Source organism: Mycotypha africana, assembly GCF_025528875.1.
Source record: "Mycotypha africana strain NRRL 2978 chromosome Unknown BDF20scaffold_5, whole genome shotgun sequence".
Classification (NCBI taxonomy): domain Eukaryota; kingdom Fungi; phylum Mucoromycota; class Mucoromycetes; order Mucorales; family Mycotyphaceae; genus Mycotypha; species Mycotypha africana.
In genome coordinates this window covers 116273-140740 of record NW_026515729.1, presented here as the reverse complement: position 1 = coordinate 140740, position 24468 = coordinate 116273, and the positions used below count along the sequence as shown (strand labels likewise).

Here is a 24468-nt window from a genome sequence, read left to right as displayed (position 1 = left end):
AAGGCTTCTATGTACCGATCCCACTTTTATACAATGCAGAAACAACACTGATGGCTTAGATGCAGCGTAGACAATAAACAAGAATGTGTAGGATCAATTAAAGGCATTGGTACACTCAAAACAGAGACAACGATTTGAGTACGAGTGCTATAGTAATTCAAAAAAGTTGTACGGCAAAGTGACCTTCAAATGAATATCACAAAATCGATTGGGCTGAGAAGGGACTCTATGAAACGAATGCTCAGTACTCATTTCAGCGGCTAAATTATAAACGATTCAGCTATAATAAACAAAAAGAGACCTTTGCACATCACAAAAAGAGTGTAATGCGTACAGATGTTCCTGAATGGAGTCTGGATAGCCGCGCTATGTTTCTGCCCTGAATTTCTCTGGTTGCTGTCAGCCAATGATAAAACGCGTTTGGCTGCCCTTTTCTATTCTTCAGTAAAAATTAGATCACAGCTTAAATGAAATTCAAATCTCTATTTTTTTTTATTTTTTTTTTTATTCCTCTCTCTCTCTCTCACACACTTCACACTTTTTCTCATTCATTTCAAACATAAGAATGACTATTAGTGCATTACCATTTCAGTCTACCTTTGCCAGCCATACAACACAAACAACGACGTCTACTTCCACGAATACAGAAAAAGAAGAAATATGGTCCAGTATTTTGTCGAGTGTGGCCTCATCTAAAATGGTTTCAGCGAAAAAACTCTTAATTTTGGGTGAATAAACCTCGATTTTTTTATAATGGAGGAGTGGTTGTTGACTTTCTCTTTTTTTTTTTTTTTTTTTTTTTTTTTCTGTGTTATTTATCAAAGGCGATCCAAAGTGTGGTAAATCTACGTTGATTCACTATTTAAAAAATGACCCTGGACCTCGAGTATTCAATAATGAAAATGGAGAAGAGGAAGTGAACCAGGATGGCATTCATCATGCTTCCACTTCAGTATCAGTAGCAGCAGATGGAGGAGGTTCAGCTAACAATCATTTTGGTATTGCAAGCAGTTACGGCGTGAATGGTGGACTACACAACGACGACAATACAGATGAGGCAACCCATACCTTAGCGTTAGGTTATACTTATATGGATGTGCAAGATGAAGAAAACGAAGGTATGAATAAAAACATGCGAGGTTTATCGCCCCCTTTTCGGGAGGGAGTGAGCCAATGGATGTCATGTGTAAAACTGTGTTTGCTGAATGCTAGCTATGATTTTATCGGGATAGCTATTGCTCGGTTAGGCGTTTATCAATTAGGATTATCTGCATCAGAATACAGACCCCTATTGAAATTCGCGCTTTGTCCAGAAACATTGAGCGATTCAGCTGTCATCATTGTGTTAGATTGGACGCGTCCTTGGACCTTTCTAGAGACATTAGAGAGATGGATAGATGTATTAGAGTGTCGTCTGAATGAAATATGCAAAGGTGGATCCAACGAGCATACTACGAGGAGTAATTGGAGTAAAGGAAAAGTCATTGTGGATGAGTTGAGAGAGAGGCGTAGGTGCTATTTTTGCAAAACCAATTTTATCGTTGGGTCTTACCCACTCTGTAACTGATAACTTGTCTTTGTAGTTCAGCATTATTTGCAGACGTATACGGAGCCTTTGACAGCAACTACATTTAATTCCACAAGTGCTAATGCCAATTCTAACTCGACAGGATCGGACGCCAACGATCCTTCAGAGGACGATACAGCCTATACAAATACAAATTCAAAAGCTGCAGCAACCAACACCAGCTTTGTACCCTCACCGCTAGTCATTACAACGACAGCTGTTGAGCAAGTGACATTGCCCCTAACACAGGGCATGTTGACGAATAATCTAGGAGTTCCTATCATTATTGTGTGTTGTAAGGTAAGTTTTGTTCTGTATTTAAGCCTACAAGAGAGACTTGTTCGCCATGGCCTCGGGTTACTCATCGATAGACGTTTTCTTTTTTCTTGGGACGAAAAAAAAAAAAAAAAAAAAAAAAAAAAAAAAAAGAGTGACGCACAAAACACTCTCGAACAAACACTTGATTACAAAGAAGAACATTTTGATTTCATTCAACAAACACTACGATGCATCTGTATGAAATGTAAGGCTTATATGAAAAACTGATTGTCTATGGAATCATCCACCCATATTGAGATTTAATTTTCATCACAGATGGTGCCGCATTATTTTATACCTCTACTTTACAGCCTTATACCTTTCATAATTTACGACAATATATCCTCCATCGATTACTCTCAACACCTAACAAACCATATCCATTTAAATTAAAAGCGCAAGTGGTCGAACGTGATGTCATTATCGTGCCAGCAGGATGGGACTCTTGGGGCAAAATACGTATTCTAATAGAAGCGTTTGATTGTGAGGCAGTCAATGAGGGCTGGGATTCGGATATGGACGCCGTCGTAGACAGACAGCAGCCTTTACGTGGTGCACGATCTAACTATGAGGAAATTATAGAGAATCCAAATGCAACAGATCAGGTAAAATGCTTTTTTTAACATTGCGGGGCCGGTCAGAAAACAGAGAGAAGGAGCTGATCATTCTCCCTTTAGCCACTGAATAATATATCTCCACCAGTCACTTGCGAGGATGAACAAGCATTTTTGGAGAGACATTTCGAAACACTACAACAATATGGAAGCGATTATTTACCGAAAAGGAAAGGCACAGGTGCCACGCCTACTCAAAGACCAGGCATTGTCGGTCCCATCAGTACGGCAAGCTCTGTCAATGATTTATTCATGCGCTCGGCTTCTGGTGTTACAGAAGATCGCCTCACCGGCGCTAGCAATAACAATGCAACAGCCAGTGCTCTCAACAGACTAGCCACATCGAGTATGGCCGCTGGTGCAAGTATTTTGGGCGGTAATGGAAATGTTGGCAGCAGTGGTAGTAATGCCTCCAAGCTACTGTCTTCCGTAGCCAATGCTTCTGCCATCGGTGGTGGTGGCGTTTCAGATAACGCAGGTGGCGTGGGCGGTTTGAGTAGTATTCATCAAGCAGGCAATGCTGGTCCTTCTCATGAAGTCTTGGCCAACTTTTTCCAATCCCTCCTCGTCAAAAAGGCTTCAGGTGGCGCTGGTAGTAGCAGTAGCAATGGAGCTAATACGACTGTCACAAACTCTTCGAATGCTCTAAGTGGTAATAGCTTACCTGGAGGAGACGATACAGTAAGTAATTCAATACTCCTTTCAGGTACTGCAGAGATACCATCGCGACCTACCGCTAGAAGACCCACCGTTAGTAGAAAGGATGTGCATAAAGAATTGGATCGGATGCGCCAATACGTAAATAATAGTTAAGCATCAGGAATAAAAAGAAAAAGAAAAATCCTTCTCTCTCCCCTCTTTGAATGCAAAATAATTATATAATACATATATACCCATTTCTTCTAATGCCAACCATCCTACAAAACCGCATTTGTCATTGCAATGACGTCAGCAAATGATGTGGTCTGCCTCCACAGTCCAAAATCCCGCTTTTTTTAACCATAAGCGGGTGGCTGCATTAAAGCAGAGTGTGATTTGTTTCACCTCCATCCTATTCGAACCTATTGTTTCCTTTTTGTAGAAACGAACTGCCCTGTGTTTTTTACAAGTCCGACTTTTTTTTTTTAAATCTTTTGTCTCCCCTTGCGACATCATCAAAAAGGGTTGTTATCATTGAAAGCGGGGGAAGCGGGGGGTTGTTCTGTCGGTTTTTTCTTTCCTTTCCTTTTGAATCTTTTCCATTATTGCACCGCTTTTCTCTGCCATATATCTCCCCACTCTTCTTTTATAATAAATCGAATAAATGTATTTAACACTCAAATCAGTCGTTCAAAGCTCTAGTCTACTCAAGAAAATTTTAACCCCTGTCGCCAATGCTTATGCTGGTGCAGCTTCCTATAGAAAGATTGGTAAAATAACAAAGCGAACCCCAAGTTTGTTTTTATTGTTTACAACCCGTTTTCCTCTGACATTCCTTTCCTTCATCTCTCCTTCTCTCACAGGTCTTAGATATGACGATCTAATCTCTGAAGAAAGTGAAATCGTACAAGAAGCACTTCGTCGTCTTGAGATTGCCGAACCTCGTGCAGCCTACGATCGTGCTTATCGTATTCGTGTTGCTCAACAATGCTCTATGACGCATCAACTTTTACCAAAGAACCAATGGGTGAAAGAAACAGAGGTAAGAAAAAAAAAAAAACAAAACAAATGACTATTATCTGTTGGAAGTTTGGATTGATTTTAGAGAGGGCGGGAAAGAGGAAATAGACAATGCATCGAGAGAACCCATTTTTAATGTATTTTCTGGAATGTTATAGGATACTAGATATCTTCAACCCTACATTGACGAAGTTGCAGCCGAGCGTGTCGAACGTGAAGCCTTTGATAACATCAAGATGCCCGCTAGACATTAGAGAAGGAAGAGACGATAACAAAAGAAAATTAACCAATAGCTAATCCCATTTGTTCACTTATGCTGCCCAGCCTATTATTTATACACACTACTGACGATTAAAGAGAAAGCACAAAAAAAAAACATATAAAAAAAAAAAGAAAGGATTCAATGTCGAACCCATTTTTTTTATTCTTTTTTTTTTCCAAGATGCACTTGTCAAGTATTTCAGCTTATCTTCTTGCTTGAGCATTAACTGTTTGGAAAGTTGACAAAAGGCTTTTAAGTTTTGAGATGGAAAGTCGGATGGGCTATGGATGATTAAAGAAAGGGAATACAAAGCATTTGAAACGGTCTATTTAGTACCTCCTCCCCCTTTTTTACACAAATCAAGGTTTTCCTGTCATCTTTCCTTTTTTTTGTATTTTGTTCTGTATCAAGTGCAACGCATCGTTTCTCTTTTCTTTTTTTTTTTTTTCCCTCTCTGTTTCTGTTTCTTATCTACTTATTACTGCGACTTATCAATCATCCTTATCATGGCGGATGACGCGACACCAGACTCGAATACCCATAAGAGACTTCCTTGGAATGCTACACCGATACCTTGTTCCTCTACAAACACACATACATCGATGCTTTCTTACACTCAGCAGAGCAGTAGTTTAGCTACCACCAATTATTTCAGCACGACCATGGACAGCACTGCTTCAGCAGTGAGCTTCACTGTTGGAGGTGGTTATGAGAACTTGTTAGGCACATCTCTACCGACCACCACCGGATCGCCCTCTTTGTATAGTGTCTTTGGTGTTGTGCTGGACGACGGCACATTACAGAAACGAACAGTGTCACTTTCAACTCTTCCCATATTGGATCAAAATAGGACCGAAGATCATCATCACAGCGGAGCAGTAACGAACGACGAAGACGAAGACGAACTCTATGCACAACAACATCCTATAAAAAGTGAGAAATGCCACCATGAAAGGTAGTCAGTAGCATTTGGGTGATAGGTCGGAGCGAATGTTAAACAAGATCTGCTAATGAAACGTTGTACGTAGCTTCAAAGATACGAATAGCTCCCTTTCAAACACAAAGACCCCTTTGTTGTTGGGAAAAAAAAAGAAATCTTATGCCAGCATCGCCTATGACTCTTCTTCAACACATGATGGTGCTGAAGAGGAAGATACCACCAGCGAACGTGATAGCGCTATGTCATTACCATTACTAAAAAAGAAAAGCATCGAAACAGACTCATTCAAGACATCTTTTATCAGTCGCGTAAAACGTGCCTTTGTTTGGTGCCTCTCCTTCACGCCAAAACAGCAGCTTGTTTTGAAATGCAGTTTTGCCTACATGTTGGGTAGTCTGTTTACTTTTGTCCCCCTATTGAATGTCATGATCGGCAATAATCGTGTATCGAGTCATTTGGTAGCTACAGCTACGGTATTTTTTAATCCTGCCAAGTCATTAGGAGGAATGGTGGAAGCAGCTATCTATGGCTGGGGATATGTGCTTTTCGCTTTGCTGATTTGCTTTGGATCCATGCTGACAACAGATTTTTTCATTGATCGTGATATGCTCACCATAGCACATGCTGTATCGCTTGGTGTTTGGTTGACCGGTGCAACATTTGTTATCGCCTTTTTAAAGGCCCATTGGAATAAACCGCCCGTAGCTACTGGTAAGGCGCAATCCATCAAAAAATTTGTATAACAATCTAGTTTTTCTTTTTCTGTCATCGAATGTTTATCGCTCACTATTTGTGCCTCAACGACTGCCATAAATGGCCTTTTCTACAATTTTTAGCCTCCAGTTTATGTTTCATCATCCTATTTATTATTGTCGTGAGAGAAGGTTCGGCCAATAAGGGTGAGTTCAATACGACACGAATTCAACAGATCGTGTCTGCTGTGGCGACAGGTACTTTGATAACCATTTTGTGTTGTGTTCTTTTTTGGCCAACTTCAGCAAGTAAAAAATTAAAGTAAGCTCCTTATTTTTTTATTCATTGGGAATAAACTTTGTAACCTAAACTTTCTCTCTTGATGATGATGTATAGAAAAGATCTCGAGGCCACACTAATGTCTTACAAGGTTCTTCTCAAACTGCTGACAAAAACATTCTTACTGGATGAGGACGTACCTGAATTCAAAGCCAATGATTCGCTAAAGACGGCCATTGATTCTCATCGAGCCAGCTTCACCTCTTTGCAAAAATCGTTGAAAGAAGCAAAGCTGGAGGTTATTTGGAACGCAGATATGAGAGAATGCTCCAATGAGTTTGATGCTGTCGTTAAAAGTATGCAACGGTTGGCCCAATCGGTGGATGGCTTAAGAAGTAGTTGTGGGCTTCAGTTTGAACTACTGCTGATGCGTCAAGATATCCCTTCCATGACTGGAAAGGGAAAAAAGAAGGCTCAAACTTGGCACATTAGACCCGATCATCATCGCCGTAAGTTTGAAGGAGAGTTAAAACGCCAAAAAAACTTACAACAACATTCATCGAAAAGCTTCACTCATGATGACACCAAACGGGGCGACACGAACAGTATTGAAGTTGACAGAAAAGACAATGAAGCAGAGGAAGGTGTACTCATTGAGTTTATTCACACCATTCATCAGCCTTTGAAATCGCTTGCTTATACCTGCAAGCAAACCATCATTCATTTGCAGAGCGGATTTTCTGACAATCATAGTGGGCAAAGGAATAATAGAATTAGACCTGACTTTCACACCTTGAGAGATAATTTAGTTAAAGCCATTGCGCTCTTCGAAGTTTCGCAACGACAAGCGGTCAAGCGATTGAACAAACATCGTCGAAAACATCATCATCATCATCTTCCTCTTCCTGATACTCAACAGCAGGAAAAAAAAGACAACAACCACTTGTTGAGCCCGTTGGAAGACTATTCCTACTTTCATAATCCTAATGACAACGCCTTCTTGGCTTATTTCTTTGTATTCAACATGATAGAATTTGCAAAGGAACTTATCTCCTTGGTCGAGTCTGTTCAAAACTTGCACCAAAAGAAACAGCAAAAAGCTCCCTGCTTCTTCAAATGGGTTTGGAAGCAGTTGAGAAGAAAGAGAACCAGCTCCACTGCCGAAGTCAGAAAAAAAAGAAAAGTTGCTCTATTTAAGCCTAACGAACGCCATAAAATGAACACCTTGCATACACCTGTGCCTAAAACAAAATGGAGAAGAATGATCTTACGTGTTTGGCAAGCCTTTTCTCTATTTAAACTACAAAAGTTCAGATATGCAACAAAAGCTACTTTAGGTGCTGTTTTGTTGGCATTACCTGCTTTTCGGGAATCCACAGGAGAATGGTTCCGTGAGTGGCGAATGGAATGGGCACTCATTACGGTAATACAGAATGGGCCAAAATACCATGAAAATGTAGGGCATACTTTTAATATTGCTCCATTTATGTTGATCAATGACACATAGTTGATGGTAGTCATGACTCCTACTGTAGGTGGTACTAATCTTGTTGCTGTCTATCGTATATTTTCTACGATACTGGGCTGTTTTGCCGCCATGTGCCTTTATCTAGTATTCCCAGGTAACATGTACGTCCTTATTGTAGGTACCTGGCTTTTTTCCCTTCCCAATTTCTGGATCATATTGCACCACAAACATGGCAAATTTGGTCAGTTCACTTTACTGGCTTACAACTTGGTCATGTTGAATAAATACAATGATCGGGAAACAAATCGTGTGGAAGTAACCCATTTAGCATTACAAAGATGTTTAGCTATTCTGGTGGGTGTCATTCTCGGCTTATTTATGACTGCTTATGTGTGGCCTTATGAGGCTAGGGTGGAATTGCGCAAAGGTGTCTCCGATTTCTTATTACGATTAGCATGGCTCTATCAGAAATTGGTTCGCATTTATTCGAAACCGCTATTATCGTCAGCCACTCTTGATTTGGATGAGCAGACGCAGCAGCAACAAGGCGACAGGAATGTGCCAGCGTCCATCCTTACAGTAAACGAACAACAGCAGCAGACAGCACAAATGTTTGTCGAGCTTGAGTTAGGTCTTCAGCGTAGTTTGCTCGATTTACGCGAGCTGTTGAATCAGACACCTAATGAACCTCGTCTGAAAGGCGCATTCCCAGTTTCTACTTATAGCGATATTCTTGGATCCTTACACAACTTGACAGATAAACTCACGACAATGCGGATAGTCATTCTCAAAGAGGAATGGTATGAACAAGTGCAAAATGATTTCATAATGCCAGTAAAAATGGAAAGGAGGGAAATGGTGGGAAACATCTTGTTATATTTGTATATGTTAGCTTCCGCTATGCGATTAAAAACACCGTTGCCTCCTTACCTACCACCGGCGAGAAAGGCATGGGAATCATTGGTTATTCAATTAAGACAACTACCTGTCGTTCGTTCACAACAAGTATTAGAGAAAGACAACATATGCTTATTCTACTACGCATATATTATGGTTCTCGAAGATATAGTACGCGAATTGGACAAGGTAAGATGAATAATAAATGCATGTGCAATTAAATAAAGTAGCTCAGTGGTTTTTTTTATTGTCTCATCGCCAGCTTGGAACTTACCTAACGTTATTATTTGGTGCTATTGTTCCCAAAAGTCAGTGGGAAAGCCTCTTCGAAGAGCAACCAAAGAATGATACCGATGTGGAGCAAAATAGTCTTGGTACATTGATTTTCAACGCGAGTAATAAATAAGCCGTTTTGTATACTACCACATTAAGACGTATCATTGTGTTCACCAGCCCTTTTTGAAAAAGAGAATTACTTCTTGCCCAATATAAAATTTAAAATTGACAAGTTGTATGTGCCTACCTACTCAGTATTAGCTGTGATTTTTCCTTTTCTAATGTGTTTATGCGATAATCTTGAGTGATACTTGCTGTTATCTCCATTAGGTTTTCACATCTGATATAGTTGCATAATACTGTTAATACAATTTGGAAATTTACCTACTACTGCTTTCAACTCCTCTATATCACTTCTCAAAATAATGACGTTATACTTAATAGTCTAATCGCTACATTCCCAGAAGTAATCAACTTGATACTTTATATTCATTTTACACCAGTATAGTGGGAAGTAGATATACTCTACTAATGTTCACTACTCTCTAATTGATTTTCCCTATCAGGTCAAACTGCTTCCAGGCCATTATTTCTCACAAATAACCAAGTATACTTAAAGCCATAGCAGTGTCTTGTCCTAAAATAGGTGATACTAATTAGTAACCTTATGTAACAATATAATGGTATAAAAGACAAGTGAATATGAAATAAAGATGAACGTCAAACTTTTTTCCTCTCTGTTAAAAAATAGGATCCTAATAGTAAAAATAGAAAATAAGAATTTAATAAAGCTATCCTAGTAGGCACGACAGCAGTCAGCTCCATTATAAACGAGCAAGACACTATAGAGCATGAGACGTTTCCACTTATAAAGAGAACAAAAAAATGATTTCGCCCGGATTCGAACCGGGGACCGCCTGTGTGTTAGACAGGCGTGATAACCGACTACACCACGAAATCTTGTTGGTTTGATGCGTAGCGTAAAAGATTGTAAGAATTCGCCTTCCGAATTGACAAGTTCGACCCGGAGTAACTCAGCAGTCCGGCACAAAATCACGTACACTATTGAAGACAAATATTTAATACGGACTTTAAATGTCACTTACATAATTACATACATCGATATACATATTAATTTTAGTATAAATTCTATTCATAACTTGATATTAGGAACTCTCTCTTCTTTTGGGCATTCATATTTTACTATAAACATTTTATTTTGATTATTGGAATTTTGTTAATTTCAAGTTTTATATTATATTTCAGGATTTTGATTTGTTTTCTTCGTTTTGATTAGTTTATATTTTTTTTTATTGATTCTTTTAGTATTGATCTACATTTTTACACGATCAATCATTTATAGTTAGTTTATTCATAATATAAGAAGATCAAACCAGTTAAATTTCTTATATTTACTTTTCGATAGAAACATATTTTGTTTACTTACTCTCAAATTATATCAATTTACCGTTATATACGTTTACGTATATAACATTTACTACTTATTTTAACACAAACCTTCCACGCAAAAGCACCGCAAACGTAATAGTTTTAAAAAAACACAAACTAATTGTAGTTATTATAGCTAAAGTTGCGTCCACGTGATCAAAAGTAACTCTTGGTGATGGTCGGATGGCCCGAAGATCGGAGTTATGGGAAAATACGGGGTGCATCTCTAATCAAGAAAATTGAAAAAATTGCGGCTTTCGCTAATATTAGCCTCAGCCTAATCTGGTAGGTAGTGATTCCAACTTTTGCACTATAAACCTGACCTCAGACTCATTATTTTTGGCGAAGCTACCATGAAATATCTACTTGAACAGCAACATTACTTAGGATTACAAAAGCGAGTACTTCACTCAGAAACTGCATCAAGTAGAAGTTTACATGAAGATGACCTAATCCAAACACGAACAGTTTTTGAAGCCAAAACCAAAACATTGAAATTTTGGGAAAAAGGTTAATAGAAACTGTATGGATACCTGCATGAAATACCAGATATTGCTAATTGAGTCATTCATAGATGAAAAGACGAATACTCAGGAAGACTAAATAGATATTAATTCGATGTAATGTTGAAAAGCTTTAAAGGGAAATTTGATGCAAATGGTTGTACAATTAGAGTGTAATAATGATTCAATACGAGTATGTGTATACAAACAAACATTGATTACATTATATTTTATATTTCTTGTGTGGACATCTTTTTCTAAAAAGGATAGAATTTATGATTTGGATACAAATTTCAGATATTATATTATATAGTTTTATTAAATATTGATTGACCTTAACGGCGATGCTACGTTATATATATCAACTAAGGACTTTAGCTACTTGGCCAAAACCTCGATATAATTACATTGCTGCCGAACTAGAAAAAGAAACATAGAAGTACAGTTAAAGTCCAAAACTATATGAAGAATCTACAAGAGGAAGCTGTACAAGTGTGTATGGAAAGAAAGCGAAAAATGATGAAGCAGTTAAAGATAAGGGATATAAATTAGGTGACGCTCGCAGATTATCACAGCACCCTTGTAGGGCGCTTGTATCAATGGAAGTTGTACGAATATACATTTCGACTGGTGGCAATAGAAAATCAGAAAAAAAAAAGCTCAAATCTAGCAGAGTGTGTAAGCATAATACGATACACTTTGGTAAGCGCGTTTATATATTCATACAGGTATACAATTAATGCGAATGTCAAAATTATAATTAAAAAGAAGATTGCCGACTATTGCTTTTTTGCGAAGAAAGATGTGATTGATTTCATTCCACTTGTATTAACCTTTGCTAAACTTCGAGGAACATCGGGTCTCTTTTTCTATAGGTAAGGCCATAATACATGTTAAAAATCTTATGGGTTTTTTATTCTATAATATTTTACCTTCACAGATTTTGTTTCGACTTCGTCCGGGTGCGTTCGTTTAAAGAAACTGGATGGTGAGGCGTCAGTGACATAATTAGTGATATCCTCCATACTATTACTATCTTGCACGTCTTTCAATCTGTAGAATGTAAACATTAGGGACAGCTAATAATAGCTCTCATGAATAATATACTTACTGTAATTTGTCCAAAAGCTTTTCGAACCATTGTCTGTTCAAATAATTTGATAATGTGTACACAGCTTCCAATTTGACGGTGTTCTCATCTTCATTTTCAGTAAAGTAAGCCTTGAATGTTGGATTATTCAATAATCTATCTACTTTCTTCTCGAGCCAGGTAAGCACTGATTTTTCATTTAATCTGTATGCAAAGAAAGCGGGTGCGATTTCTTATTGACAGAATTCGTTACACTTAGCATTAATACACAAACAGTTGGTCAATAAGCAAGCTGTGAAGTCTACCTTGCATATCGCAGATATGTGCTAGCTGTTCAATGAACCCAGAAATATTAATTAAACGATGAACATCCAATGGTTGTGCCCGCTTCTGTTCTAATATCTCTGGTGTCAAATCTTCGTCTAATTCGGGATAATCAATCTTCACATTTTGGCGACAAAGTATATCATCAAGTGTTTTGAACTCATTCTTGTCCTGCTGAAATGCATTCTGAAAAATAGGCAGAGCTATGAGCAAAGGATCCACGGGCGTTATAAAACGAACGCCTCCATCTTTGTTGCAAGAATGAGATCAATTTTCAGATCGATGACAAATTGTACGAGTATTTTTACTTAAGTGTGAATCGAACCTTTGTATAAATGACTGTCTAAAAGCCAAGACGATCTTCCATTAGATACCTTTTGAACTTCGTAGAGTCTTCCTTTATCGTTGTAAAGATATACCGATCTTATGCTTGAACGTGGATTAGGCAAGTACAATTCCTTCAAATTATCGACATCTGAAAATTGTAACGAGAATTCAAGAGTTTTCTTAAATGATCTGTCACGCTAGACACAGAACTTGAGATGCTACGTTGTACCTTTATCCGATCTATTTACAAACGCTACAATCTTACAGTCTTCAGTCATCTCTTGAAACAAAAGAAATTGAGAAGATCAGGTACATTTTTTAATTTTAATCGAATAGACCTGGGAAAGTCACGACATAACAATAAAACGGTCAACAACATGAAAGAGATATTGTTAGAAATAAAGCGAACAGTAATAGTAGCTAAAAAGAAAGCTTACAATTACGAGCTATTCTTAAAATGGTGACATGTGGGAGCATGACCATAATCCAAAAAAAGGAGCCCAACCTTAAAGAAAACAAATTGTGCCAACTATTCTTTATAGAGAAGACTTTTTCTATCGTGTATCTACGAAAGATTGTTACCAGCAACAGCTGGACTCGGAGATCTAGGCATACTTGGTGTTTGTGTCGCTGACGAAGTGCTATTGGTTGTTGTCACTTTTGCTGTATCTGTTGCTGCAGATAATGGAGTAGCTGGTGTATCGGCAGTTGAAGTCATATCAGGTATATCAGAACCTAGAGTTTCCATCAACCCCAAATAAAAAAAAAAAAAGAAAAACTTAAGTACGGTGTCATCAACAGCCAATAATGGAAAAAGTTAGCATACCATAAGCGTTTAAAAAGTCGTCCATATCAATTAGGTCTCCTGTATCAGCATTCGCTATTGAATTCGTGGCAACCGAATCTCCTTCAGTTATGAGTTTTGAAGGGTCAAAACCCAGATGTTCTGCTAATGCTTGCAAGCTGAGTCCCAGTTCATCAATATCCTGATTGATAGATTCCGCTGAACTGGCAATACTTGAAAGATTATTAGTGACTTGATTCAATGAAGGAGTTGCTGGTGCACCATAGTGTATAAGTTGATCGTTTGTTGTAGAAGTAGACGTAGCGGGATGAATAGTTGCTGCAGATATAGGCGGTAATACAATTTGCTGTGAATTACTTGTGTTGGTATTAATAGTGTTATCGTTAGAAGCATTAGGGACAGAAGTTATCGTGCTCGTTGGAGTTGATAAATTTGAATTTATGGTACTAATCGATGTAGTCGGTTGTGCTATCGCTTGAGATTGAGTTAAACTAACATTTGATGATTGTTTTGGTTGTGTTGTCGGTGAGTTAGGTGGCATTGAAAAGAGAGAATCCATCGTTAATTGGTTCAATAAATTAGGATTAGCTTGCGCGAGAGTAATTAAGCTTTGTAGACTTTGTAATTGTGGTATACTGGATACATTCAAATTAGCAATGTTTGAGAGATCAGGAATTGTTGTTAAGGTCGGGTTTTCTGCATAAAATAGGTAAGACTTATTAGATTGCAATTACTGTTGTAAACAATGACTAAAATTAGCACCTACCATTTTTTGCTTGATTGTTCAAGGCAATAGCATCGGCTAGATCAGAAGAACCGGTGGAAGATAAGGCGTTCTGATTCACATGAGATGGCAATGCTGTGCTAAGTTGACTTGGGTCACTCCTACCATTGACGAAGTCATCAATATTGAAAGTAGTTGATGCCGAGCTACTAGTAGCCGACGGCTGTTGTCTACGTGGCACTTTCGTTGGTCGGTTACTATCGCTGCTAGTATTACTGATATTATTATCAATACTACCGGTAGTACTTAGAATCTCATCTTGTGGTTGCGACATAAGTTCCTCTTCTATATTGCCATTCTGACCAGAAGCATGTCCAGACTCTAACAAATATCTTCTCTTCCTCGGTATAGCATGTCTCTTTTCACCATTTGAAAAAACTGATGCCAAAAACCTTAAAATCTTGTCGATTGTTTCTTGGTGACGCAGATGTCGCTCTCTCGCTTGTATAGTTTCATTCCATAACACTTGATTATCTCTTTGAATATTTTGTAATTGTGTCGATATATTGAGCTGGTGTTTCTTTATGGATTGTATTTCTTCTAAAATATGTTGTAAATCTAAGCTCGAAATTTCCTTCTCTCCATCATGGCCGCCATTACCGGAGGATGATGTGGGTCCCTTTTTCCGGGTCACTAATAACAGTAAATCCGGTTGATTGCGTTGAAAGTGAGGATTGCTGAATTCCCAGCGTTCGGATTCATTATCTGTCTCTAACACGCCTTGCTGCAAATGAGGCACTTTATGGAAACCGTACATATTGAGTTGTCGAACGAAGGAGGAAAATTTGTTATGCTTAAAAAAACGTGGCAAAACTTTTCGAGCGAAATCTTCTTGTCGATTTACAAAGAATGACAGACCATCATCTGCCCAGCAAATAAGGTCATCCGACTCTGGATCATTGACCATACTATACCAATGAATTAGTCAATTATATTTTACTTTGATTATACATGCATGTTCCCACATATAACTGTTACCTATACAGTTTATTCAAAAATGCAGGCACATTTTTCTGCAAAGGCTGTGTATTCGTTGTAGTAGCAGCGGTAGCAGCAGTAATTACTGGAGTATTCTGAGCTCTTGTAGTTGTTAGCGTTGTCGGTGCTATCGTTTTGAACACTTTTGTAGCTTCCTTTAAATGCCCTTCTCTCAATTCACTCGGTAATTGACTCATGTTCAACTTTGGTAGTTTTAGGAAAAAGGAGAGCAACTGAATGAAAAAAAAAAAAAAAAAAATAGAAAACAAAAGGTTTGCACCTTTTTCGGCTCTGTAGGTTGAACGTCACATTAAGCTGAGTATTTTTAATTTTTGCCAGCTCATTCATGCAGAAGGTTGGTTGCCTTGATTGAGAAAAAGCTTCCTTTATCTGTGCAAAACGAGAATTGTCATTGTTTGTTCGAGCAAATAATGCTCTTTACAACTTACAAGTGCAGGTAGCGCATTATAATGTAAAGCTACTCAAATTTTGTTATAGAACCAATTATTCTTAAAGAGTACAATAAACGTGCTGTGCCAGCAGCTACATAAGCGCTAATAGGAGGAACCACTATTTGTGTATATAAATATCTTCACGCTACAAACAATTGAATCGACAAAACTCTAACATTCTACATTTCTTTTAGAACGCATGATAAGGGATTGGCAGCTCTTATTCTGTCGAATATTCCGTCAAGCACTTCGACATAGAAGTGCATTTTTGTATAGCTGGCACATTATCTTTTAACCTTTGGTACGATTAATGACCTTTTTTTATAACCAAAATAATTTGTTGATTAAGATATGCCAAACAATTTATCAAAGGGAGCCATAGGTTTGATGAACATTTTATATCATCTTTTTGCTTTCACATTGGTAATAACTTCTTTACGAAGCATTCTATAAATTACGCACAATTTAAAGTGATCAAACTTATAGCAATAATTGAATCTCTCCATTACTAATAACGATAAATAACTTTAAAAAAGGACAACTTGAGTACGAACCACAAGAGTATGAATGAGATTGTTCGTTTTCGCTTTATTTTGATTTGTTATAGAGGGAAAGTTACTAAAGTGAGTGATGACAGACTGAAATTGATTAGATCTACAGTCCAGTGGTTGAATCGAGAACATTGCCTTGCGGGATCCAAAGTGTTTAAGCGTGCTGATATGCTCTGAAATTAACCTCGACTATACTGCATCCTCGATTTTCAGTTTTCAACTCGTAAAGCGAAAATCTGTTGATGTTTGAAACAACAATGCTAAAATAATAGTTATGGATCCGTTCATAGCGCTGCTACAAAGAAATAATCCTGGTATCACAATCCACTCAAAAATCCTTTCATTCACAACAATATCCTTCATTGTCAGAAATATCAGCAAGCATTGCATCAACGCATTCGCCGCAATAAGTCCAAACAATAACACTTTGTTATTAATTCTATGCAAGTCAGTAGAGGCGGTCTTCCTGAAAATAATAGCTGTAGTAAGGAACTGACTCGCGAAAAATAAGCAGATCGAGCCCATAATAGCTTTCACTAGGGTGAATGTCGATTTGTCCATAGTCACTAAAAAAGTGAAGGATATCGTCTCAAGCAATAACAGGAAAGAGCTCAAAAAGATTGCTCGTCCCAACGGTAAAAGTGAACCTTGTAAATGTTGCCTGTCACTGCTGCTATTACCCAAATGATCGCAGACCATCTCTTCTTCTTTTTCGATTGAGTTGTAGCTAGTCACCGTAACATTTCTACTGCTGACAGTTCGCTCGTTGGCAGTAGGTGTAGGGCTCGACACATAAAAGATACGTTCTACAAAAGTCATTCTATTTTTTCGAAGCGAAAGCAAAGGAAAGCAGGGAACGAGTTCTTAACCTTATCAAAATGATAAACTAGAGAAAAAAATAAATAAAAAACACAAGTAAAAGTACCGGTATAAGAAGAAGAAAATCAATTTATACTAATCATGACCGAACCTGTCTATTGACAAATGCGCATCGACGGATTAAAGCTGAAACAGTTCTTTGTTATCTGAGTGTTACAGAGTCTATTCTGGACAAGTGATGATATATGCATGTAGTACCATTAAATAACAACACCTGATGATAAAGTTGTGATGGCTTTGACATTGCACTTTCATGGTTGAGTACCAGAATACATTGCCTGAAGAAAAAGTATGCACTCATAATAAAAACGACCGGTTGTGCTGTATACAATTTTCAGCCCGTCCGTGTATCAATAGTTTAGAACTGGCAAAAATTTCATTTTTTTATAAATGAGTGTCAAACTCTACAAATCTATAAGAATACAATAGTATTGCTGTATCTATTGTCACAATATCTATCATGCTCTTCGTTTTCGGCCTCCCAAGGCTATGTGTTCAGGAAGGAAATATGTCTGAATCAAATCGACGAAAATCATACAAATCATAATGTAAAAGAGTAAGTGGTGGTCAAATGGGTATATATTTCCTTCTTTTAACGAGAAGGACCAAACGCTGCCTCCAAACGTAGGTCCTACGTGAGCATAAATATAAAATTAGCTTTTTGTAACTGTAAAATATACACAATAGAAGACGACGCTTACCGAAAGCTCTTGATAGGGACACTACTGCCACATTGACACTATATTAAAATCACGGAAAGTAACAGCCACAAATTATTAATTACTCTCACGATTAAATCGCAAACGCCTCGATCTTTTTCTTTTTTCTTTTTTATACTTCACCCGTTTACGGTACCGAGTATTTCAGGAGGGGCGGACATACTTACCTAAAAATATAAACCTTGAGATGAATAACACTCCATCTAAGTAGAAGAATTTTTCCACAAAGTATATCTAATTACCATGATTGTAAATCCTGTGACGACGATTGTCGCTGCTGTGAATCGAATCAGTAATAGGAATCCGTAACAAAGTGTCAAAACCCATGGCGCTTGAAACCCTTCTACTTGTTGCTGTAGAAGTATGGATAACTTCAGCAAGGTGAGTTCAGGGAGCAGTATGTACGCTATAATGAATCCGACGTAAGCTATTCGACACAGAACGACTGTATTGAAACGTGCGGTTAATGCAGGGTATATGGCAAATTGAAAAAATATTTGAAAAAGCCCAAAGAACGTCAGCATATTGGCTAGTTCACGAGATGTCAGACCCAAACCGCCAGCATATGGAGGCGCGGTTGAGTAGAGTGGTAATGCTTCATTGAAAATCATGGATTGCGTTGAATACATACTATATGGACAATTAAGTTCAGTGATGTTTTCGTCTTTCCAAAACAAATATTGATGATAGATTTACGCTGAACCTATAATAACATAGATTGCTGTCCTAGGTATAGCGCGCAAAGAACCAAATCCAGATGCACTTGCTGAAGCCTTTTTATTATCTAGGCCGATTCTTACGCCTACAGGACTTTTACTATTCTTCAAAAGGGGCGTTGCCTCATTGTCGCTATCCGACGGATTTTCTTTTTTGATAATGGGGCCAGTCTCTTCCAGAAAAAAATAACTGATGGTAAAAGTTATCAGGGAAAAAAGACCAGCTACGAAACAAGGTAAAAAATAAGGGTAATTAATGAAGAATTGCCAATGGCCGAAAACACCAGGGTAGTTATCTGCTGGACGCAAAAGATAGCCGCCTGTTGTTCAAATATAATGATCAGTTTAATACATCTTCTCAATACTTAAAATCATTGAATTCCTTTCAATATCATCTACCCTCATTAATCACTTACCCAGCGCAGGACCTGGTGATAACGTGAATTTAATTCAGGAAGTATTGTTTATTAGTTCAAAAGATGTGGTAATGCTGTTTACAAAGGACCTACCAACTACGATAAGAGTGATAAAAATCCTAGTGAGAACCCTGCTGGCACATCACAATAACTTGATATCAAAGAATGATCGATAGAGAACTTACTAATCATGCCAACGCCCCAATTCAAACCAAATAGCGAGAAAGCTCGAGCTTTGTTGGTGTTATCCGTAATTTCGCTAACAACAGTTCTTGCTACCCCTGTGTTGCCGTTCATCATACCACACAGGGTACGAGAAGCAATAGCCCAATATAAATTCTTGCTTAATCCAAATAAGCATGATGATACGGCATTGCCTAGAAGACCAATAAGAATCACTGGTCGCTTGCCGTATTTATCAGATATTCTTCCCCATTGGACAGCCGTGAAGAATTGGGCTACAAAAAACATAGATGCTTTATAGTATATATACAACATCAAAAGGGTTATTAGTGCCTAAGTTTTTTTAAACGCACATTCCCTTCATGCTGTAACAATACCAATCCATCCTGCATAGTATCCTATTTCCTTTTCATCGTCTGATAAATGAAAATCTTTCAGCTTCCAACATGCCAGCAAATTTCGAGGAAAGGAGCATTACTTTTTAGTCTTGATTTATGTAGTAGCATTTTTGAGATTGAAAGAAAAAAACCTGAACTTACCATAAAGTAGATAAAAGGAAACAATATCGAACTTGTGATGGGTTCGCAAAGCATGACAATAGAAATCAAAAACAATTGCATTTTAGGTAATGGGGTTGGGGTTCCGTCTTCCATATCAGCTCTCTCTTCGTCGCTCATTCTACTACTGTGATTGTTTTTGTTGTCCTTGGTTACATAATGATTTTTAAGTGAAGAGTTCTGAGCTCTTTCACATTCCCGCGTTATCGTTTCTTCAAAGCTTAAATCCACAACTGTTCTCTTGGGAGTCGCCAGCGAGTTATTACCTGGTCTTATAATAGCTGCCATTTTTGTCTCATCTGAAAAATTGAAATGGAATTCTTCTCTGCACTGTTACCTGAATAACAAACAAAGGACATGATGGTAGGTTGTAGGGAACAAAAACCAAAGCATAGATATAAAAATGCAAAGATTACAATTTCCAATAAAATTCCACCTTTGAACTGATTGTTTGCAACACAAACAAAAGCCTATTGCGCTTGAGGATTTGAATGGGCAAAAATAGTAAAAACGGGTGAATGTAAATATTAAAAAAGCCATAGGAGGCAACATGGAGTTGATATCGAATATATTTTAATACACACACTTTGTGTGGAAGTCAGATCGAATAGAAGAAAGAATTTGTTTGGACTTGTCTTTATTATGTGGAGCAAATCAAATCAGATTTGACGTTGATTTTTGACGTCGTTGGCCCCCTAATGCTAGTGACGCGGGAATATAGTAACTGTGTATAACGTTAAACAACGCCATTCCGGCAATGATATAATAGACAAGATGATGATCAAATGGGTATCCCTGGCCTTTCTGTAAAGAATAAGACCATACCATACCACCAAAAGTCGGACCTATTCAACAAAAAGTATCGTGTTGTGAGTTGAAACATTTTGAAAAGCTGCTTGGCTTATTTCGTTATTCTCGTTTTTTCTGTCTGCTTACTGATTGCTCGACCTAAGGACAATGCAGATGATACGACCCTATTTTATAATGCAGTCTGGCATGAATATTACAAAGGCTCCCTTTTGATACTGCCTGTTTAAGATGTTCAGCTTACCCATTAACTACACCGATCAACTCTGGAGGCGCTGATATGCTCACCTAATGTTTACAATCTCTATGTTAAATAACAATATCAAACGCAAACCTGAGCACAATAGAATAGGTTACCATTATACTGAAAGTAGTGTGAATAGTTATATGTGCTATAAAGCGAACTGTCAACAAGCTAGCATAGGACGCAGTAAACAACCACGATTCATCATTGTTGTTGCTGGTGAATGGCTCTTTAATGACAGCAGATAGTTTCCTTATAAAGGTCAAGTCTGGAAAAAGCATATACGCTATCACCAGTAAAACACATGCCAGACGACACAGCATCAGCGTATTAAAGTATTTGGCTAACCTCGGATAAATGAATGACAAAAAGACAAGTTGTAATATGCCAAAGCTGGTCAGTATACTAGCAAATTCTCGCGTCGTTAAGCCTAATCCACCAGCAGAAAAAGGTGCTGTAAAATAAAGTGGTAACACTTCGTCAAAGAGTAAAGTATGAAAGGTAAAGACGCTAAAGATAGTACAAATCAACAAATGAGTCCTCGACATTCGTCTGGTATATATGGATTGCAGGATGCTTTTGTGAGCCTTACGTGAATCCAAGAATAGTGATATAAGATGCTCTGGGTACATTTTTAAGTGAGCCAGAAGAAGCTGTTTGACTTTTTGTAAAGCTCAGCTTCTGATTCAACAAGGGCGTTGTCTCGGTTGCAGCCAATACTCGTTCCGTTCGCTGTTGGCATTCATTGTTTGCTAAAACATAAGGGCTGCTTTCGTTCAAGTACTTGTAGCAGACGAGAAGTCCCACAAACGAGATACTTGCTGCTGCAAAGCATGGCAGGAAATACGGATAATTCTTGAGGAATTGGTTATGACCAAACATATTTGGGAAATGATCCACAGGGTTGCTCAAATAACCACCTATGGTGGAGGAGCAACATTTTAATGGAGAGAGCCAATGAGTCGTAGACACAAAAAAAAAGAGACACATTACGGTTTTGTGTAATTCTTACCTAGTACAGGGCCTATGCCATCATTGAGAAAGTGGCGTATAATCAATAAGGTTGAGTTTCATATTATTCAAACAACAAAAGAAAAATAATATTGATATGATCAATCAGATGTTGCTAATTGATTTGGGATACACTTAAAAGCAAATTTGAACTAGCGCTTTTAGAATCTTACCCACTAACGTAAATGTCATTCGCAACAGGTGTTTGTACCAGAAAAAGGGAATATTATGAAAAATAACACATCTAGAAGATTGCATGAAAAGAAATGACAATTACCTATCAATCCTAATCCATAGCACAAACCAAACAGTGAGAACGCTTTCGTTCGATTCGTTTCATCCGTGATTTCTGTAACAGCTGTTCTAGCCACACCCATATTTCCATTCATGATTCCACACAGAGTACGTGATGAGATTGCCCATATCAAATTCTTGCTCAGGCCGAATAAACATGAACAGATGGTATTTCCCATGAGTCCAATCAATAAGACAGGTCGTCTACCAAATCGATCAGAAAGTTTGCCCCACAGTAAAGATGTGCAAAATTGAGCTACAAAGAACATGGAGGCTAATAAATTGAAACAGCCAAAAAGAAAACATTGTCAATGCTCGGTGATAGCTCGAGGGTAGAGAGGGAGAAACAATCTGCCATATATCAATGAAACACTTACTGATCCATCCAGCATAAGAACCAATTTCCTTTTCATCATCTGATAAACGGAAATCTCGCAACTATCCATTATGCAAACAAAAAAAAAAAAAACCCCATCCCCATCACGTTAGTTTAGTCAAAATTAAGCATACGAAAAAGAATTGTTCTATTGATTACCATAAAGTATATGAAAGGAAACAAAATAGATGCTGTGATGGGTTCACAAACCAAAACAATGGACAGTAAAAATAACTGGTGTTTCGGCAATGCCGTTTCCTTTATTTTCTCTTCTTCCTGCTGGTTACTGACAAGTACCGCTTTTGGATCATTGACGTCGATTTCTTGAGTAGCTGTTGAAGAATACGAACTATCAGCAGCAGTGGCAGTGTTCTCACTGTTACTATCACTCAAAAGAACCGTAGAAGCTGTTGCTATTGTTGTTGTACTTCTGCTTCTACTGCTCCTCGTGTTTGGATAGCCCATAGAGGCGGCGGTTGTTGGAAACATGCTTTCCAGAAAGGCAAACCTAGGCATCAATAAGAAGATAAGTCGTATCCAGAGATAAAATGAAGAAATATAGAAGAGAAAGGGAGAGCGAGGATGAGAAAAATACTGGAGCAAAACTATGTAGGGATAATTAGCGTATCCTTTCCCTATCATACTTTTTCTTTCTATTCGAGCCCTTTCCATTTTAAACGCGTTTCCTGTCTCAATAACAACCAAGTGTACAACATCAATTCAAAGCTAGTGATCAGTAGATTAAGTCTTTTAAGCGTCAGAAGATCAACTTTATTGTCCAATGGAAACACTGGAACAAGTAGTAGTTGTCTTTTAAACCTACTTATCGAAACACGATAAATCGAGGCTCTGATTATCTTGTGTACCTTACGATACAAATAAGCTTACCGTAATTAGATCAACTGTTTTCGACAAAGGCTTCGCTTCGGCCGGCCGAAAACTGAATTTATCATTGTTTGGTCTTATTCTCAAAACTAATATGAAACGTCTCATAGAAGCAGCATAAAACACACACACACACACATTTGGGAAAAAAGAAGCACGAGCATACAACAATGACCCTTTCTGGCTCCTTTGGTATCCCGGCTTCTTCCTTTAATATGTTTTATGTACACCTAGCTAAACTAAAGATGATTACTCTTTATCTCGTCAATATTGTAGTCTTTTCACAACTGCGTCTCAACATTTGTATTGTTAAACTCGGAATCCACATATTTTTGATAAATTGCAATGTGTCGATAATGCTGGTCTGGAATTTAAATGTCATGTTTTTAGACTTTTCCTGTCCCTGAATTTCATGCTCTATAAAAATGAATTCTCAAAAGGTATCTGGTCTAAGTTGACTTAGCCGTCAAACCACTCAGTTGTATTATTATTCGATGTGTTTTCACAGGTCTTATAAGTCCTGGAATACAAGATTATGGCCAAAGTATCAAGACAAAAGTGGGTGTTGGAAAGAAGCTCTTACCCACAAAACGGAAACTCAGTAAAGATAATGAGCTCAGATTCATCATTCTAATATATGCTAAAGTGATTAAAGGGCCCATCTGGAGGCTATTCTAATTAATGCCGCCGCTTTCTGGCTGTTCTTGATTATATAAAGAACTCGTGTCCATCAGGACCAAGACAACGGGTGCTCATAGACATTGCGAATTCTCGAAGCTAAGCAGCAGTAGAATGATGATGTTATGCATTTTCGAGTGATACAGCATTAACCGCAAAGGTACGAAAGCCGAAAATCTGGAAATAAATAGAAGATAGAGGGAGATAGACTCTTGTTGTTGATGCTATTTACAGCGTTGCCCACTTAACATGCAATCTATGGAGGTACGTAATTTAAAAAACATTCTAGGGGAAAACGGAAATGCTAAAAAGAATGGCTGCTTTTATCAATAGAAGACGCATTTCTTTATATGTAAATTGTGAAATTCATTTTTTTATGATAGTGATTTTGATGAGTACACGTTTCTCTCTTATGAAATTCATTAGACAGAGATCTTTCAACCCGATCGATACAAACAAGTTTTTTC

The 24468-nt window shown here is 37.8% G+C and overlaps 9 protein-coding genes and 1 non-coding gene across 10 annotated transcripts; 3 read left to right on the top strand and 7 right to left on the bottom strand.

Moving 5' to 3' along the window:
* Positions 1-565: 565 nt before the first annotated feature.
* On the top strand, positions 566-3312 carry BDF20DRAFT_912694 (dynein light intermediate chain-domain-containing protein; the record flags this gene model as incomplete). The annotated part of the gene is made up of 7 exons (XM_053083981.1): positions 566-728; positions 825-1118; positions 1233-1508; positions 1584-1867; positions 1997-2090; positions 2162-2490; positions 2563-3312. The coding sequence occupies 7 exons, from the start codon at positions 566-568 to the stop codon at positions 3310-3312; spliced, it is 2190 nt and encodes a 729-aa protein (XP_052936018.1).
* Positions 3313-3648: 336 nt separating this feature from the next.
* BDF20DRAFT_956648 (cytochrome b-c1 complex subunit 7) lies at positions 3649-4616 on the top strand. The gene is made up of 3 exons (XM_053084917.1): positions 3649-3908; positions 4002-4180; positions 4317-4616. The coding sequence occupies exons 1-3, from the start codon at positions 3803-3805 to the stop codon at positions 4410-4412; spliced, it is 381 nt and encodes a 126-aa protein (XP_052936017.1). The 5' UTR covers positions 3649-3802; the 3' UTR covers positions 4413-4616.
* Positions 4617-5599: 983 nt separating this feature from the next.
* On the top strand, positions 5600-9103 carry BDF20DRAFT_820239 (Fusaric acid resistance protein-like-domain-containing protein; the record flags this gene model as incomplete). Its single annotated transcript, XM_053077522.1, has 5 exons — positions 5600-6071; positions 6197-6374; positions 6450-7755; positions 7840-8886; positions 8960-9103. 5 exons carry the CDS (start codon positions 5600-5602, stop codon positions 9101-9103), a joined length of 3147 nt encoding a protein of 1048 aa, XP_052936016.1.
* A 756-nt stretch (positions 9104-9859) lies between these two features.
* On the bottom strand, positions 9860-9933 carry BDF20DRAFT_t79. The gene has a single exon. It is a non-coding gene; the product is annotated as a tRNA-Val (tRNA).
* Positions 9934-12032: 2099 nt separating this feature from the next.
* BDF20DRAFT_820095 (ribonuclease H2, subunit B) lies at positions 12033-12815 on the bottom strand (the record flags this gene model as incomplete). Its single annotated transcript, XM_053077511.1, has 4 exons — positions 12033-12247; positions 12321-12417; positions 12463-12587; positions 12665-12815. Coding segments are annotated over 4 exons (588 nt in total), but the record flags the coding sequence as incomplete, so codon positions are not given.
* Positions 12816-13087: 272 nt separating this feature from the next.
* On the bottom strand, positions 13088-14128 carry BDF20DRAFT_478380 (uncharacterized protein). The gene is made up of 2 exons (XM_053075544.1): positions 13493-14128; positions 13088-13401 (listed from the first exon to the last, which is right to left on the bottom strand). The coding sequence occupies exons 1-2, from the start codon at positions 14028-14030 to the stop codon at positions 13232-13234; spliced, it is 708 nt and encodes a 235-aa protein (XP_052936014.1). The 5' UTR covers positions 14031-14128; the 3' UTR covers positions 13088-13231.
* A 17-nt stretch (positions 14129-14145) lies between these two features.
* On the bottom strand, positions 14146-15481 carry BDF20DRAFT_867464 (uncharacterized protein). The gene is made up of 2 exons (XM_053080895.1): positions 15234-15481; positions 14146-15163 (listed from the first exon to the last, which is right to left on the bottom strand). Exons 1-2 carry the CDS (start codon positions 15428-15430, stop codon positions 14227-14229), a joined length of 1134 nt encoding a protein of 377 aa, XP_052936013.1. The 5' UTR covers positions 15431-15481; the 3' UTR covers positions 14146-14226.
* A 754-nt stretch (positions 15482-16235) lies between these two features.
* On the bottom strand, positions 16236-17212 carry BDF20DRAFT_867463 (uncharacterized protein). The gene has a single exon (XM_053080894.1). The coding sequence runs from the start codon at positions 17053-17055 to the stop codon at positions 16453-16455; it is 603 nt and encodes a 200-aa protein (XP_052936012.1). The 5' UTR covers positions 17056-17212; the 3' UTR covers positions 16236-16452.
* Positions 17213-17573: 361 nt separating this feature from the next.
* BDF20DRAFT_835131 (major facilitator superfamily domain-containing protein) lies at positions 17574-19994 on the bottom strand (the record flags this gene model as incomplete). The annotated part of the gene is made up of 9 exons (XM_053078814.1): positions 17574-17746; positions 17817-17854; positions 18002-18015; positions 18077-18464; positions 18531-18870; positions 18967-18978; positions 19152-19442; positions 19527-19587; positions 19689-19994. 9 exons carry the CDS (start codon positions 19992-19994, stop codon positions 17574-17576), a joined length of 1623 nt encoding a protein of 540 aa, XP_052936011.1.
* Positions 19995-20261: 267 nt separating this feature from the next.
* BDF20DRAFT_867444 (major facilitator superfamily domain-containing protein) lies at positions 20262-23197 on the bottom strand. The gene is made up of 8 exons (XM_053080893.1): positions 22598-23197; positions 22440-22500; positions 22046-22336; positions 21350-21677; positions 20871-21267; positions 20758-20801; positions 20643-20680; positions 20262-20551 (listed from the first exon to the last, which is right to left on the bottom strand). The coding sequence occupies exons 1-8, from the start codon at positions 23108-23110 to the stop codon at positions 20361-20363; spliced, it is 1863 nt and encodes a 620-aa protein (XP_052936010.1). The 5' UTR covers positions 23111-23197; the 3' UTR covers positions 20262-20360.
* Between the last annotated feature and the right edge of the window lie 1271 nt (positions 23198-24468).